Raw genomic sequence first — 18,026 nt, 5'->3', positions numbered from 1 at the left:
TGTGTGCACTATCACTAAGTAACCTTCAAGAATGAGGACTTCTTTCTGTCAAATTTACTTTAAAGCAGCAGTTTTAAAATTAGTTTGTCTGTGTTCTTACCAGGGTTTCCAGAATTGCTTTATCCCATACAATGTTGGCATCACTGCCTTTTCTATCAACAAGCTTGTTTTTCTGGATTGCATTCAATGGTTTTATTCGCAGTTTTTGGTCTGTGTAACTATTAATGATGTGAGTTGTTTGTTCCAAGCCTGAAATTTTCCTTTCAGTCTGGCAAAGACAGAGAAAATTGTATTTATCTAAATTTAAAACATCAATCATAAATGCACTTGATATATTTGTAATGCGGATGTAAGGCATCCTTAACATGAAATCTGTGATAGTTTTAAACTATGTGTCAAACCATGGCTCTAGCATGGATATAATTTTACAGTGTATATCCTGCCAAAAGTTGAAGAATTTTCCTTTCAGATAGATACAAACTATTAAGTGAACAGCAGATCAGCAGCAGTTAAAGCGGATAAGCAAACTACAGGGCAATTTGATGACTTTTATAGTTAAATAACAGATTCTAGTGTGCCGTTTTCAAGTTTACCACAGATGAATATCAACATTCTAAGTTATATACCAGCGCATGTTTATTTCCTAATTAAATAATAATAATAGTAATAATAATAATAATAATAATAATAATAATAACAGCAACAACATCACTACTACTACTACTACTACTACTACTACTATCACCACCACCACTATTAACACAACCTGATCAAACAATGTCTGCACCCTGGAAACTAATGTTACAGATTGGAACAATGTGACAAGTACTTTTTCTGATAGTATCTTTCTATTGTAGTCTTTTGGAGCCCTTCACAGAGAGGAGAATCATTGCCTAAGATCAAACCAACTCTTGTTTGTTCTACCCGCAAGTATTTTGCTGTGCGTGTGTGTGTGTTTTAACTTCTTTCTTCTTTGTTTCCATGGCTTAATCTTCAGAAGTGTATGTTCCGGTTGTAAGCATTCTTGTTAAATGCTTGTTCCATTTGTTAGTGTACTTCACTATTTCTTGATTCAAATCAAATCTGTATAGTTCTTTCCTGATTCCCTTCTTATCCAGTAAAGTGTAGTTAGACGTTGCTCTCAAGAGATCTCATCTCTGTACTGTATATCATTTTGATGTGTCATTTTATATGTGTGAAGCATTCATAACCATGCAACATTGGTACTGCCACATTTTATACACGTTAAGCAATGTACTATTTATGCTAATTTTAAAATGCCAACTGATAGTGCTGCATGGATATTAGAATTTCTGTAACAGTGTATGCACATCATATAATGTGTAGTGTTACACCCAAGTGAAATAAATTATCTAACTTTTTGTTCTGATTCATTTTTAATGATAATTTTGACCCTAATTGAGATTTTTCTATCAATTGTGTTGTGAAAACAATCCACGTTTACAGAAACAATTTAGTATGACAATTCCTTTTGTATTATCTGTACATATATTTTGTATGCTCTGTGCAGCACACTTATAACTCTGCAATTTCAGGTTTTAGTTTTATCTAGCATTTTAATACAGTACAAAGGAGAAATATAGAACAGTCATACTGTGGCATAGCTGCCCACCACCACTTGACAAACAATTCACTTGTTATGACTGTTACAGCTGAGTGGTCAGCGCCGCAGAATGCCATGCGAGGAGCCCGCGTTCGATTCCCAACCAGGTCGGAGATTTTCTCTGCTCATGGGCTGTGTGGTGAGCTGTCCTCTTCATAATTTCATTCTCATGACATGCAAGTCACCAAAGTGATGTCAACTAAAAAGACTTGCACCACACGACTGGTCTACCACACTCATTTCATTTCATAAGAAGGCTGGAGACAAGCCCTGGGTGTGACCTGTGTAACTGTAATTGATGAAAAACTTAATAATAAAGTCCTGCTATTGTCTTTCCAATAGTGTATTTACTTTGTCAAAATACATTCTGAAACACAGCTTCATCACCAAGGTTCCCTTCGGTTAAATGATAGACCTGTGCTTCAAAGTTTATACCAGCAAAGTCAACTGCACTTGAAAACAGTGTATACTGACTTTGTTATTAAATTTTCCATTCAATTCAATGTCTCAGTTTTGCCAAGAATAGCCACTATGGTCAACCATGGAAACTGCAATTAAGATTCATAATCAGCAAGGTGACAGAATGTTACAAATTTTCAGCTGTAGGATGTTATCAAGCTTGCCTTTGAGCAAGTAATTGTTTTTGTCACACAACAAATGACAGGAATCACACAATCAAGGAAGAATGTACATGCTGGCTCAAACATCTAAAGAGCTTTGGCTTTTGATACTGTGTCACTATAGTATTTCGCAGTGACAAGACATTACACTACTATGACTACTGCTGTCCTTTAAAGTCAGTTACGTCTCAATTTATCATAAATCTGCAGGAAATACTACACTAGCATAAAAAGCTATCACAACGAACTAGTATGGTCATTCATACACTTACAAGGGAAGCACTGACTACATTTACTTCTACATACTCCATAAACCACCATGTGGTGTATAGCAGATGATATGTACCATTACTGGTCATTTCCTTTACTGTTCCTCTCGCAAATACATCTTGGGAAAAATGACTGTAAAAGCCTCTGTATGAGCCCTAATTTCTCTCATCTTAACTTTGTGGCCCTTGCATAAAATGGACGTTGGCAGCAGCAGTAGAATAGTTCTGCAGTCAGCCTCAAATGCCGACTCTAAATTTTCTCAATAAAGCTGACAATAAAACATCTTTTATCCGGAGGAGGAGGATGGAACTGCCAGCTTAAATTCTAAGTGAAACACTGATGTACAGAGAGGAAATGACTGTATTCATTTATAGCCAACATTATAATTTTGAAATTACAGTAAGATTCAAAGGAAGAATAAAACCTGTTATCAGTCATGCTGTAGTAAGTTTGACCTGACAACTGATGGGACAACAGACCAGCCAGGACCTCTTCAAAGCTACAATACCATCTCAGCAGTTGTCTCAATTTAAGAGAAACATGAGCAAACTAAGTAGGGTTAGCCCAATGGAGATCTGAACCCTGCTACTCCCAAATGAAAGGTCAGTGTCTCAAACACCTTTTTCTGTCAGGGAAAGAGTAGAACTCTCCTGACACTTCAATTTTTAATCGTTTCTCAGTTTCTCACAGAACACAATGTTGGCAATATTCCTTGACAGTGTAAACCTATAACAGTGATTACCTTTAGGAGTTCAAAAGTTTACATACACCACCTTTACAAACTATCTATAAATATCTTTCAATAAAGTCCAGCCTCCATCTCTATGAGTTTAGCTGATATTTTCATTGTTCCCTGCAGCCCCTTGTCTTCACTGCTCCACAAACTCAGAACTACAACTAGAAACCAAATTACCTTCTTTTGCAAGCCAAGCCAAAAACTCTTAGCTACCACAGCCAAGAGTACACCCATTTTGTAATTGCCATTTTCAGTAATAAAAATTGATCTTTGTAAATATTTTGGTCTTACTACCTTCCATTTTGTGTCTATGCAGTATCTATATAAATAAATAGTGAATGGATGCTTGTACACATGTAATATGAATACAATAGAAAATGCTTTCACGGAGGGATTGAAACTTACCTTTTTCTCAGAACTGTTGGTAAGTTGTGGGTGACTTAAATCATCCTCCCACTCATTTATTGTGTTTGCTAGAGCAGCTAATCTATTTAGTCTTGTTGTGCTCTTAACTGGCTTCATATCTTCCTCTTCTTCAGCAGTAAAAGTTTCTTCAGTTCTATGAATTGGTGATGAAATATTTGCCTCTTCCTCTACACGTTTTGGAGAAAATAACAGATAAACTATTTGAAAATTCTATGAAAACACAAATTCAAACAATGGAAAACCCAGGATGAAATAATGACAATATTTTGCTATTCACCATGCAGTGGAGTTGTTGAGACACAGACAGGTGCAACAAAAAGACTGCTAGAACACACACACACACACACACACACACACACACACACACACACACACACACTGTCTCTGCAGCTCTTCTTTACTAGCTCGCCAACTGCGAATGGTTTTTTTCTGTTGGTGGAGGGAAAAAATGCCACTCAGCTGCTCTGTTTCCATGCTGTTCTGAATATGCTATTACTTTCAATTTATAGCCTGCACCATATGAATACCTTTTATTTTTTTCCATTATGAAACTAGCTGCTAACAAAAATATTGTACTGTTATCAATAACACGAATCACTTTCAATTCAAGTTCACTGGCACCTTAGGCTGCAATGACATATCACATCATAGGTTAGACAGTGCTCTGAGTTTGTGATGGTGGGTGGGGAGAGAAACAGTGTTAGCAAGCTTGTGAACCCCCCCAGAAACTCATGTTCACTGCATCAGTGCACTGCTGCCGCCAGTTGAATCCAATGTTGCCAGATAGAGAGAGATTACCTGCAGTATCGAATATATGGCCATTTTTAAGACTTGGCGGGAATTTTAAATTAAACACCGGACATTTTTATATTAATTTCAAGTATAAGATGCACCTGAACTTTGGAGGCAATTTTTCGAAGAACAATGTGCGCCTTATAGTCCGTAAAACATGGTAGGCGCTTGCCAACCAGCTGGGTTCAATCCTCAAGTGTCTGCCGATTCGTGTTTATTTTCTTCAGCTTATTTGCATGCTATTCCACAAGTTAAGCAAACCTGTAACCATCTGTGTTGCCTTTGAAGGTATACATTCAGTATCTGTTATTATTCCTATTCGGTACAGGTTACACACTCTAGCATTATTCTAGGATGGGTCCCACGAGAGTTTTGTAAGCAGTGTCCTCAGCAGATAGGCTGCCAATGAACTGCAGTCTGCCATCTGCTCCTCCTATGACTGATTCTACATGATCACTACATTTCATATCCCCCACAAACTGTAACACCAATGTATTTGTGTGTGTTGACTGATTCCAATATTGCAGTTCTAGTATAGTAGCTTTCTGCATTTTGTGAAGGACACAGTTTTGCATTCTTGTACCTTTAAAGCATGTTTCCAACTTTACACCAATTTGAAATCCTATCAAGATCTCACTGGATATTTGTGAAGTTTTTTTCAGATAGTACTTCATTATGAACAGCTACATAAGTAGTGAAGTCTGGGATTATCATTAATATACAGCACACTTACTCACCTGGGGGCACGCCTGAAGTTACATCTGTTGATGAACCTTCATCCAAGATAAGCATGCTGCACTCTCCCTATCAAGAAATCATGAATCCACTCTCAAATTTTGGTTGCTACCGCAAGTGATCAAATTTTTGTCAATAAATATTTGTGTGCTAAGCACTTTTCTCAAGGGGGGGGCAAAAAAAAAAAAAAATAATTACATCATCTACCCGATCAAGCTCCGTTCCACTCTTTGATTATCCTCCCTAAATAAAGAATGTTAAGCCCTACCATACTCACATAGAGGAATCAAGGTGGGGGTGGAGGGAGGGAGGTAGGTAGGTAGGAGGTTCATTGAGAAATTTTGATTTTTAATGTATTTGGACTAATCATATTTATATATGGTTTTATCGACATAAAGTATCTTGCAATCTGCCCAAGAATGTTTGCACTATTTATTGTAAACGGTCATTGTAATTTCTTAGATAGATTAGATGACACTCATCATAAATAGTTTTTTGTCAAAAGCTGCAGGAAGTCACTGAGCTTGTGCTGTTCTGTGTAAGCCCCACATTCCTTATTACCATGCCCCTGCTCATAGTTGCTTTGAATTCATGATTAATGTAGTTGACAAAGTCCTCTTTCCAACAGATTCATCTGGATAATTTCTTGGGTAATTAAATAGTCTTAACTGTGTTTCTCTTGTAGATACTGAAGAACCTGCTGTTCGAAATCACACCTTCCCTAATTTGGTCTCCAGAAAAATTGGCATTTAGAACTGGCTATCTATAATTTGGCCAGAATGGCCAGAGATAGCGGTCATGTGTATAAGGTGTGCTTTCGTGTATGAAAGTGTGTGTGTGTGTGTGTTCTTTTCTGAAGAAGGCTTTAGTCAAAAGCTTATATGTAGGAGTGTTGCTGTTGTGCCTGCCTGCAACTCAATGTTTCTTGTTTATGGTGAGTAGCAATCTATCCTTTTCATAATATTGCCATTACCAACAATTTAGCATTTGTATGATGCCACCTTTGAACATTTGCTTCACTAACCTCAAATTTTCTTGCTGCTGTACAGTTGTCTGTATCCTCTGCACTACTTATAACCATTAACTTAAAATAATGTGTTGTATTTTCCAGGTGAATCAACTGTGAATTGCGAACTCTCATATCTACATTTCTCAATGGTAACTGTTGTGATTTACATCAATTATCAATTGCTACAATTTAATGTTCTTACCGCACTAAGAACTGAATAACAACACATATTACTACTTAACACTGAGTTGGCACAAGCTGGTCCACTTCATGCTAACAGTGTGCTTCCATCATTTGTTGTCACCCTTGAGACTCAAAAGAGCTGTCAAGCAGTATCTTCTTTACTACTGTTGCCAAACTGTGTTGCATTTATTATGGCACATTTGTAATTTAAACATATTTACGATAAAATTAATTTTTGTCATTCAGAAATATTAACTATTGCTGAATATCTGCCCAGTTGTAAAGTCAGTTCGGTTCCAGAACATTTACATTCATGCAACTTACAGTTTAAATGTAGTAGATGTTCATAAAGTAGGCGAGATGCATTCACATGGTCGGCAGCACAATGAAATTTGCTGCGCTTGCCACTACCCTCCCCATATTTGGCCCTGCTAATGCCACTGAATCCCCAGTCTTCTGAAATAATCAAATCTGTGTTTGACCTCAACTACCAAAGCTTTATCTGTGACTGCAAAACAACCCCTATATTAAGCTCCTGCAGAATGTAAAAATGTGAACTCAGCAACCAAAGCTCCATCTCTAAATGTGAAACAACACTGTATTTTTCAAATGACAAAATAGTTTCTCCAAAAAGTAGTCACAGGTTCTTGAATTAGAGCCTCTCCATTGCAGCCCCATACTAAACCCCCTAAACAAAGCATAAAGCAACAAACAATACAGAATAACGGAACTGTACAAACCAAGCGGCGGAAGGTGAAACACACACACACACACACACACACACACACACACACACACACACACACAAAACCTTTTACAAGCTTTGGAGCCAGTAGCTCCTCCTCCTGCCAAAGGAGGAGAGGAAGAGGGGTTAAGGAAAAGGACTGGAGAGATTTAGGGAAAGGGGTACACTTCAGAAAAGTCATTCAGAACCCCAGAGCAGTGGAGACTTACCAGATGGGATGAGAAGAAAAGACATTGTCAATAAATAATTATTTTCGTTGTGGAATAATGTAATTGTATAGATAAAAACATCTACTCACCATGCAGTGGCAGGAGAACACACACATGAAAGAACGTTATACTTAAGCAAGCTTTTGAAGCCAGTAGCTCCTCTTTCCAGCAGAAGGGTTGAAGGGAAAGGGAGAAGGGTAAAGGAAAAGGACTAGAGGTTTAGGAAATGGGGCAAACTTCAGAAAAGTCACCCAGAACCACAAGTCAGGAGAGCCTCACCAGACAGGATGAGAAGGAAAAACTAATTCTTCCTTCTCATCCTGTCCGGTAAGTCTCCCCTGACCTGCGATTCAAGGTGACTTTTCTGAAATCCACCCTTTTTCCTAAACCTCTACAGTTCTTTTCCTTCATCCCTCTTCCTTCCCCTTCAACCCTTCTGCGAGAAGGAGGAGCCACTGACTCCAAAAGCTTGCACAAGTATAACCTCCTTTTATGTGTGTGTTCTCCTGCCACCACTTGGCGAGTATGTTTTTTTATCTATCCAATTACATTATATTGTCAAAAACTGATTATTTTCATTGTTAAATAATATGGAGCAGCATTCAAGAGATTCACATGAAGAATGAAGATTAAGGATTAGCATCCCTTTGATAATGAAAACATTGGAGGCAAGAGCACAGTCTTGGTCAAGGATGGAGGAAGGAAACTGGCTGTTGCCTCTTTTTTTTTTTTAAAAAAAAAACCTCCAATAACTGCCTTAAGTGTCAACGAGACACCAATGAAAACCTATATGTGGGAGGGCCAAAACGGAAATAGAGCCCACTGCAATATCTCACTCCGAAGTCTGCACAAGTTGGAAACAGTTCCATGTTTGTAGTTCCCCAAATGCAGGAAATTCAAGACAAGGCATCTAAGAGGTAGTGAAAAACTATGTATAGTACATATTTATACTACACATTTTACCTTTACAGAGTGTTCATAGTGAAGTACAATAAGTCAGAGTAAGAACATATGTTCCAGAGCTCAGAAACACACTACATATATTGATTGCCTGAGTTTGATAAGTATTGACTGTCAGTGATGTAAAATATGTCAGTATAATATAAAGGAGCAACTACATAAACCTTGCAGTTGACATGACTGCCAAGAACACATACTGAATGAATTTGACGTCATAGACCACTGCCCACCCAGAGCAAGGTCACGTCAACAAAAACCACCAAATTGTTAATGTACAAGGCAAGGAGGAGGAGCACTAAATTAATTGGAGCACAAGTTCAGAATGGGGAAGGAAATCAGTCATGCTCTTTTCAAAGGATCCAAATACAAGAATATGCTTTAAGCAATTTAGAGAAACTATGGAAAACCTAAATCTGGACATCCAGTTAGTGATCTGAGCCACCGCCCACCCAAATACAGGTCCAGCCTCTTACCTGTGTGCCACTCCTTCAACAGTTATGGCGATTCCCAGACGTAGTATTGGAAATAAGGTAGCAGTTGTCTGTCACCATAATAAGCCATTCCTACCAACATGTTGCGTCACAGGAACAGACGCTAATAATTATTGTATGATCCTACATTTTTAAAATGTTTTTCTCAGAGCTCAAAAACAATCTTAAAAATTCTTCATGTACGTGGCCATATTATCCATAGTTGCTTTACAATTCCTGGGGTATTTTTGTTCTGTCGTTACTACCGCAAGAAATGCTCACTTTTCTCACCAGATGTGTTTCGCTTTATTGAAATAAAGCAGATCACTGGTGATGATTTACTTCAATAAAGTAAAGCATGTCTCGCAAGAAAAACCTGCATTTTCTTGTGGTTGTAATGACAGAACAAAACTACCCCAGGAATCTTGAAAATATTTGAAAAAGAGAGAAAGGAATAATTTATCAGACTGAAAGATTTTTTAGAACCAAAATATGTGTATGATGACAGATGACTAACCACTCAACAGAAGAGGCACTGAGCTGAGGATAGAAAAAAATTTTGAAAACTTACTACGTAGTTCTTCTAGGCACTACTATGAACAATGCCTGCCATCTGTATTTACGGCATATTACTTGAATCTCTCTCTCAGACAGTAACCAACTGCAAATATTTGTCTTTGGGTAAGAAACTTATTAAAATATTTGTCTTCATTTCAGTGCCAAAACTCATATTGAATAAGATAAGTTGATATTACGAAAAATAGAAGAATGATGATAATCTTGCACGATTTCATATTACAGGCATATGAAGGAAGCAACACTCTGCAGTGAAAATAATCTGTTTACTACCAAATACAAGCACAGACTGATGAAAAGAACTTTTCACCCTCTGACAATAATTCTTCCTCACTAAATGGTAAAAAAGGAAATTTTTTGGTAGTCTGGAGTATGTAATTTGTTTAAAATGGCATAGAGAAACCAACTTACAGAACAGCTTGCATGATATTCTGTTGGGACTTTAGATCAACAATCCTTGTGACATTACAATTACTGTGCAATACATATAAATTGACCAAGGAGCGAGGGGTTTTAGTTGATGAGCAGTATATTTCCCAAAAGTAGTGAAATGATGGCCGAGCCAGGCAGATAGATGAGGACTGAGCTGATGGAGCAATCTGAGCAAGAACCTGAGAAGGTATACGGTCAGCCAGTTCATTGAGGTTGCCTGGAATTTCTCATGAGGGGTAAAACTAAGAAAACACATGATCATGGACCCTAGCAGCTTAGTGAAGTTCGTGCTGTGTTTGAGAGTACAATCTATATGTAGTTGTGTAACATGTTGTTGTTATGGAACCACCTTTCATATCTTCCTATTAAACAGATGAAAGATGTTCATGGGGAAACATAATTTAGATAAGTATTATAGAAAGAACTTGTCACTGTGAACATGTTTGTTTTGACATAAGTACAGATGTGAGGAGAAAACTATGTACACAGAGCATCATCAACAGGTGCAACAGCAATTGAAAGTGGCGACCTGTGATTGAGGGGTCACTTATCATTTGGCATCATGGCTTGGTGGTGTTGTGGGCAGTACACAACAGTGGTTAACGACACTGGCTACATCCCAATAATGTTCTGTAATCTGTCACTTCTGTGGTAATGTTTTAGCACTTCTGTCATAAGCTTAGCTATGTAAAAACAGTCTAATACAGATCTATAAAGCCGACGTTGTAATCATTTAATGAGAGAAGCAAAATACAGAAGAGTTTATTAAGAGTGGTTACACAATTTCGTGGCTAGCTGGCATAGATGTGAGCTCCCTTAGAGCCCTCGGACTTCTGCAGATGGACAAGCTACAGGGTACAATGAGTGGTACTGCATAGCAGGCCCACAGCAGCAAGAAACTACAAGAAAGTGACCGTACAAAAATAATGCAGGTAAAAGTTAGTTATCATGAAGAGTATCAGGATGACAGATCATTAATTTGTTGAATCAGTTACAACCCATAACCTGAGCCACCAACACTAACACTTCAGTATTCACCAAAAGCACTAAAATTGCTTCCAAAAGAACTACAGAAAATTTTAAGAAAGAAATGCAATCACAATAAAAAGGCAATTTGTATAAAATTTTCACTTTGTTTATCATTTTTATCAAATATGTTAGTTAACATTTCTATATGAATCGACATATGCAAATATGCCATCAGTGCACACAATACACCATCTGTTGACACATGAAATCTGATAGGAAATGAATACATTTGACATCTGGCTTAGATATACAACCTTTTTATTAAAAATAAAATTATGATTACTATTATTGCATGCAAAAAAGTCCTCTGTACCTACACGAAACGGTTAGCCTATGCATGAATAGTTAATAATATTTTTTTTTAATTGTCTGTGCTTCATTACACGAGGAAATTGCATATTAATATTTGCAGAAAGTGTTTTGAGCAACTTACTGCAGAATGTGGAACTGGTATAGGTAAAGAAAGGCCAACTGAATAGCAACTGATGTTCCAGTTTTACCAAATGTAGCATGTGATATTTTAAAATTAAAATAGTCTTGATAGCAGGAGAATATTTATTAAAATTGGAAACTGGCTTTGGTCAATAGTGATCATCCTCAGACCATACACACTATGATTGTAGGTGGTGGCAGTGAATGGAGCAGGTATTGTGGATGTACTAACGTCAACTCTGGACTCAGTTTTCAAATGTTACAAATCAAAAATGTATATTGGTCTGAATATATGAAAACCGGTATAGAATTAGATTTTGAATGGTGGTCAGGCATATAGTAGCTCTTTTGACTAGATATGTTAGTCTCGTGACATAGCTGTGGAGGGAGTATGTAAAACGGGTATCGTGGTATTGCAGTTACTATCTGTCAGATAAACTGACAACTTCTTGTGTAGCCTATGAGCCATGTGTGTGATAAAGTGTCAGTGTAGAATGCAGCTAGATGCTGCACTCAGTGCATCAGTTTACAATTTCTGAATTAACACAGACTTTTGAGACTGAATGTTGGGGTGCACTATTTAATGTAGGGAATTTGTTCAGGATTATGCATTGCAGCATTGTACGATTCCATGGGCACATATTAAACGAGGCCTGTATACGCTCTGCTTGCTCTGAACTCACTGCTATTTCAAAAAATGTGTTTGCTTCACTGACTAAAAATTTTAGCCTCTGTATGGCCACCATTCTGTATAATATGTTGACTCAGAGAAAATAAAATTGAGACTAAATTTCAGAACCCGTGTCCGGAAACATTATTGTCCAAACAGACTGCTTCTACTACATCACTTTATTTATTGTTTACATTTGTTTTATGCAATATATTCATAAACAGTTAAATGGGCTGGGCTTTATGATTTCAAAAAAATTCATTTGGGCACAATGGGGCAGTGCACAACTATCTCCTTAGACTATTATACAGCCATTTAATGAGTTTATTATCATGTGTGTGGCTTCTGGTACTCGAGAGAGTAACAAATCAGTTTCATTTAATGATGTAAGCTTTTGGCTAAAAGGCCCTGAGGCTTTCTTCTGAAGTAAACAAGACACACACACACACACACACACACACACACACACACACACACACACACTCACTCACTCACTCACACTCTGTGTCTGGCCGCTGACACCAGACCGGGCAGAGACAGTGGTCTCGTACAAGTGTTTTCGTTTCTTGTTTGCGTACACGTGTGTGGTCTACTTCAAAAGAAAGCCTACTTGCTGAAAGCTTACGTGTTTAGCAGTCTTTATGTTGTGCATGTCTGCCACTAAGCATCTCCACTATATGGTGAGTAATAAACTATCCTTTTCATAATACCATCATATTTAATCCTGGATTTTCCATGGTTAAATTTAATGAAGTATTGAACTTTACGGTTTTATTACCATAAATCCACTGTGGTACATTGCACTGGTTTCATCTCATGTGGGGTAGAATGGTTGTAGCACATTAAGTTTCACCCTCATGACGACAATCATCATTCATATACAGGTGAAACATAACTACTTAGACAACAAAATCTTGCAGTCAACCACAGTTTGCACTTATTTGGACAACTTCAAATGGTTCAAATGGCTTGAGCACTATGGGACTTAACATCTGAGGTCATAAGTCCCCTAGAACTTAGAACTACTTAAACCTAACTAACCTAAGGACATCACACACATCCATACCCGAGGCAGGATTCGAACCTGTGACCGTAGCAGTCGCGCGGTTCCGGACGGAAGCGACTAGAACTGCTCAGCCACCGCGGCTGGCTATTTGGACAACTGAGAAATAGAAACTAGAAATGATTAATGAAGTAGTGAGTGGTGTTCTTTTTAATGTTTATACGCCAAATAGTTTCTTGCAGGAAGTAGTACAAAAAGATCTAGTAGCAGAAGAATTCTCGAGTATTACTTGGTTTGTTTATCATTCCACTTTCTTCACAAGAAAGCCTCTGCTACGATGTAACATATGCCTTCTCACTGGAAAGAAGATGCCAACTGGTAATTAAATTAAGATTTAAAATATTAATTCTTACCTGAATACAATGCACCGAGTCGCCTTAACCGCATTTTAGCAGTGTCTCTGATGGCTACCACTGCATGGCCTTCGTTTTCTGGTGTTTTACAGTTTTCCTTGCCTTTACTTTCCACACTAACAATATGAGGCCTTGTTGGTGAAACACTGATACCCTTAATGTTTTCCACATTGCAGGGGCCATTTAACATAAATTCTACTGAAATGAAATAACCGAGTAATTCATCTCAAATGGGATTGTATTTCAAAATATATTAAGCACTCTCTAAAATTACATAACAAAAACTAGAAAATTCCTGGTGTCCATTCTAATTTCCCTGTCACCTTCAGAACAACTGCCACTAGCTTGCACTAAACAGTTCCTGAAATTTTCCAGCTGTTTGAAGCATGTGTTAGAAGACTGTCAGCTGTAGCATGTTTAACAGTTGTCACAGTTTCACTCAGAATTATTCCGAAGTTAAAATGTTGTCAATCACTTAGAATTTCGTTTTACTAAAGTGACAAAAACTACAAGAGACAAGGCCAGGTGGAGTGACTAGGAGGGTGTGTTCATGGTCTTTGACAAAGTCACTGCAAGCAAAATCTGCACAAGCTCAAGACCCTACTGCAGTCATATCAGTTTCACTAATCACATAAATCACTTTTGCAAATATTTTCAGAGCTTTGTATGAAGACAGTTAACCCTAATATGAAATATGAGGTGAGTATTAACACTGCTAATGGTTTAGAGTGACTATTTCAATTATTTTCATATGATTCAACAAAAGGATTTTATTCAGATTTCACCCAGTTTGGTACAGTATATTGAAAATTTAAGCCTTTAAAATATGACATAAGAAAAGAATATTATGCAGTTTTTTTGGTATGATACTATTATTTGTAAATCAATCTCTCTCAGTTACCAGTTCTCAGATAATTAAAAAAGACAGTTAAAATTGAGCAATACCTTCTGCTGTTACTTTTAATTTCTGTTCTGATACATTGCTTGACTCTTGCAGTGGGCTTCTTCTAGTACTCTCTTCATTTGATGAATGACCCATATTCCCTTTTCGTGCTCTTGCCCTCTCTAACATTCTCTGAAAATTGAAACAACATTTTAGACAGAGATGTCACTGTATTAAATTAATAAAGATGACAAAATCAACTCCTACCCTCCAAACATTAAACAATCTGATTAGGCAACACACACATTACAAAATATAAAACAACTGTTAGTACCATGAAGCCATAATAATAAAGCCTAAGTTTACACCAGCCATGGCCAAGTATCAGATGCCTATGATAAATGCTTTAATGACTGGGAATATGTGGCAGGAGGAACAGAAATATCAAAGGATAACCAAATAATGTGGAGACAGTACCATACATATGAAGTCAAAATTTATTGCACTTCAAAATTTTCCAGTAGGGTTCACTTTTCATCGAGTTACTCCCGAGTTATACACAAAAATAAACACAGCCAGTCCTGAACAGGTACTTTCATGCTAATGTCACTAGAAAAGCCTTCAAATCTGCTGTGACATTGGAAGAGGAGGAGAAAAGTTCCAAAGAATATCTCTCAGTGTGACTAGTGAAGTGGATGGAGGAGACTGGAAAGAGAAAATGGACCGTCTTGCTAAAATGGCAAAAAGAGGTAGGTGTTAAAATGGTTCACTGTGAGAACACACAGATTATAAAATTTGCATTATGCATAGCTGCTTCCAAAGTAGGCTAGAATCAAATTAGGCAGTGTCCTCAGATGCCAAAATGTAGTTAGCACTTAATTTTTGGACCAAGATAAAGGAGATTACAAACATTTTCTTTCGACTGAAATATGTAATAACATAAATGTGAGGCAATTTACCACTGTTTTGCTGCTCTTCTTTTTATGGTTAAACACAGCAATTATAACAATGCAAACTGGATGAGACCACATCAAACTAACCAACCTCAGTTAACTTAGGTAATGTTTGGAGATAGCCTATTATCACTCGTACCTTAAACGAGAAATTCTCTTAACCTTTCAAGTGAATTGATTTGTTTCAGTATGTCCTGGTAATATTAAATTAATAATCATCGAAGCTGCTTTTGAAACTATATTAAATTAATAATCATCAAAGCTGCTTTGAAAGTAACTGGCCTCAGCTTCTGCTGTTGGTTCATGTTTGGTCTGTAAAGTGACGCAAATCAACTTTTTGGTTATACAAAATAGCTTACGAGAGGCACAAGCTCATATCCCTTATGATTCTGCTGAACATTACTCATTTGTGCTTAATATGAAAATAAGTCTTATGACTGGATCAAGTCACAGTGCATCATTCTGTTGTATACTACAATGGTGATAATCCTAAACGCAATATGAATTATACCTCCATTTACGGCTGTTAGAATGCAATATGGTAACATGTAATGTTTTCCAGTTAACAGTGATCTTGGTAGCAAAGGAAAAATTGCCTAATCTAAAGATGTTTTATGATTCTTGTGGCAATGCTGCACAATATGAAAACCACCTAGAATTTTCAGTATTTGTTAACTACATACGTGCTGTCAAATATTAAAAAATAAAATAAAATAAGGATGTGAAAGTTAAAAATTAAACAGAATTGATTGTTTCTCCATCTGCATCTACATGGATACTCTGCAAATCACATTTAAGTGCCTGGCAGACGGTTCATCGAACCACCTTCACAATTCTCTATTATTCCAATCTCCTATAGCGCGCGGAAAGAACGAACACCTATAACTTTCCGTACAAGCTCCAATTTCCCTTATTTTATCGTGGTGATCATTCGGCCGCATGTAGGTTGGTGTCAACAAAATATTTTCGCATTCGGAGGAGAAAGTTGGCGAGAAGATTCTGTCGCAACGAAAAACACCTTTCTTTTAATGATTTCCAGCCCAAATCCTGTATCATTTCTGTGACACACTCTCCCATATTTCGCGATAATACAAAACGTGCTGCCTTTCTTTGAACTTTTTCAATGTACTCCGTCAGTCTTACCTGGTAAGGATCCCACACCGCGCAGCAGTATTCTAAAAGAGGACGGACAAGTGTAGTGTAGGCAGTCTCTTTAGTAGGCCTGTTACATTTCCTAAGAGTCCTGCCAATAAAATGCAGCCTTTGGTCAGCCTTCCCCCACAGCATTTTCTATGTGTTCTTTCCAATTTAAGTTGTTCATAATTGTAATACCTAGGTATTTAATTGAATTTATGGCTTTTAGATTAGACTGATTTATTGTGTAACCGAAGTTTAACAAGTTCCTTTTAGTACTCATGTGGATGACTTCACACTTTTCGTTATTTAGGGGCAACTGCCACTTTTTGCACCATTCAGATATTTCTTCTAAATCTGTTTTGCAGTTTGTTTTGATCTTCTGATGACTTTATTAGTTGATAAACGACAGCGTCATCTGCAAACAACCGATGTTGTCTCCCAAATCGTTCATATAGATAAGGAACAGCAAAGGGCCCATAACACTAGCTTGGGGAACGCCTGAAATCACTTCTGTTTTACTCAATGACTTTCCGTCAATTACTACGAACTGTGACCCCTCTGACAGGAAATCGCAAAACCAGTTGCATAACTGAGACGATATTCCATAAGCATGCAATTTTACTACAAGCCGCTTATGTGGTACAGTGTCAAAAGCCTTCCGGAAATCCAGGAATATGGAATCGATCTGAAATCCCTTGTCAATAGCACTCAGCACTTCATGTGAATAAAGAGCTAGTTGTGTTTCACAGGAACGATGTTTTCTAAACCCATGTTGACTGTGTGTCAATAGACCATTTTATTTGAGGTAATTCATATGTTTGAACACAATATATGTTCTAAAATCCTGCTGCATATCAACGTAAACGATATGGGCCTGTAATTTAGTAGATTACTCCTACTACCTTTCTTGATTATTGGTGTGACCTGTGCAACTTTCCAGTCTTTGGGTAGGGATCTTTCGTCGAGCGAATGGTTGTATACGATTGTTAAGTATGGAGCTAATGCATCAGCATACTCCGAAAGGAACCTAATTGATATAGTGTCTGGATCAGAAGACTTGCTTTTATTAAGTGATTTGAGTTGCTTCACTACTCCAAGGATATTTACTTCTATGTTACTCATGTTAGCAGCTGTTCTCGATTCAAATTCTGGAATATTTACTTCGTCTTTGTTGTGACAGTGCCACGACATTTACAGTGCCGCCACGACAGTACGCGCAAACGGCGATAGAGGCGCCCCGCAACTCTGCTGAGCGCAGGAGCACCACCTAGCTACGAACGGCGCCGGCTGCACGTCACGGCACGGCCGTCGAATAAGAGATACTGAGTTGTTATCATGTAACCAGCTATTGTTTCTAAGTGAGTGTGTTTGAATATCCACACAATTATTGGTGATTAAAGGTTATAACACTTTTTGGTGACGAGGATGGGATATTATCACTGCATTGTGGATTTGCGTGTTCGTGACAGGGCAGACATGGAACAGCTTATGCAAGCGCTCATTGAACAACAAACTCAGCTGACTGCTGCTATTCAGGCGTTGGCGACGTCGCTTACTCATCGTCTGTCTTCCTCTTCTCCGCCTCCATTCCCTCCTTACGACGAGGTCGCTGAAGACTGGATTATGAGAAGCGTTTGCGGCAACACTCCTTGGCTTTCGGCGTTGTCGACCCTCCTATGTGTAAGTCGTTCTTTCTATCTTGGATTTCCCCACGGATCT

General features: G+C 37.7%; 1 protein-coding gene across 5 annotated transcripts in view; it reads right to left on the bottom strand.

Moving 5' to 3' along the window:
- The window catches only part of LOC126195017 (anillin-like), a 171,166-nt gene that overhangs the window by 133,717 nt on the left and 19,423 nt on the right, over positions 1–18,026 (bottom strand). For 2 of the 5 annotated variants that reach the window (XM_049933446.1, XM_049933448.1), the window contains exons 2-5: positions 14,280–14,409; positions 13,335–13,532; positions 3,656–3,843; positions 101–268 (exon numbers count right to left, since the gene is read on the bottom strand). In XM_049933446.1, the coding sequence (XP_049789403.1) occupies positions 101–268; positions 3,656–3,843; positions 13,335–13,532; positions 14,280–14,409 (684 nt within the window). The remainder of the gene's footprint in view (positions 1–100; positions 269–3,655; positions 3,844–13,334; positions 13,533–14,279; positions 14,410–18,026) is intronic. The other 3 variants (XM_049933449.1, XM_049933450.1, XM_049933447.1) reach the window with 2 other exon arrangements.

Source organism: Schistocerca nitens, chromosome 7 (assembly GCF_023898315.1).
Source record: "Schistocerca nitens isolate TAMUIC-IGC-003100 chromosome 7, iqSchNite1.1, whole genome shotgun sequence".
Lineage (NCBI taxonomy): Eukaryota > Metazoa > Arthropoda > Insecta > Orthoptera > Acrididae > Schistocerca > Schistocerca nitens.
The sequence above is the reverse complement of the archived record's forward strand: the minus strand, read 5'-3'. Positions and strand labels throughout refer to the sequence as shown.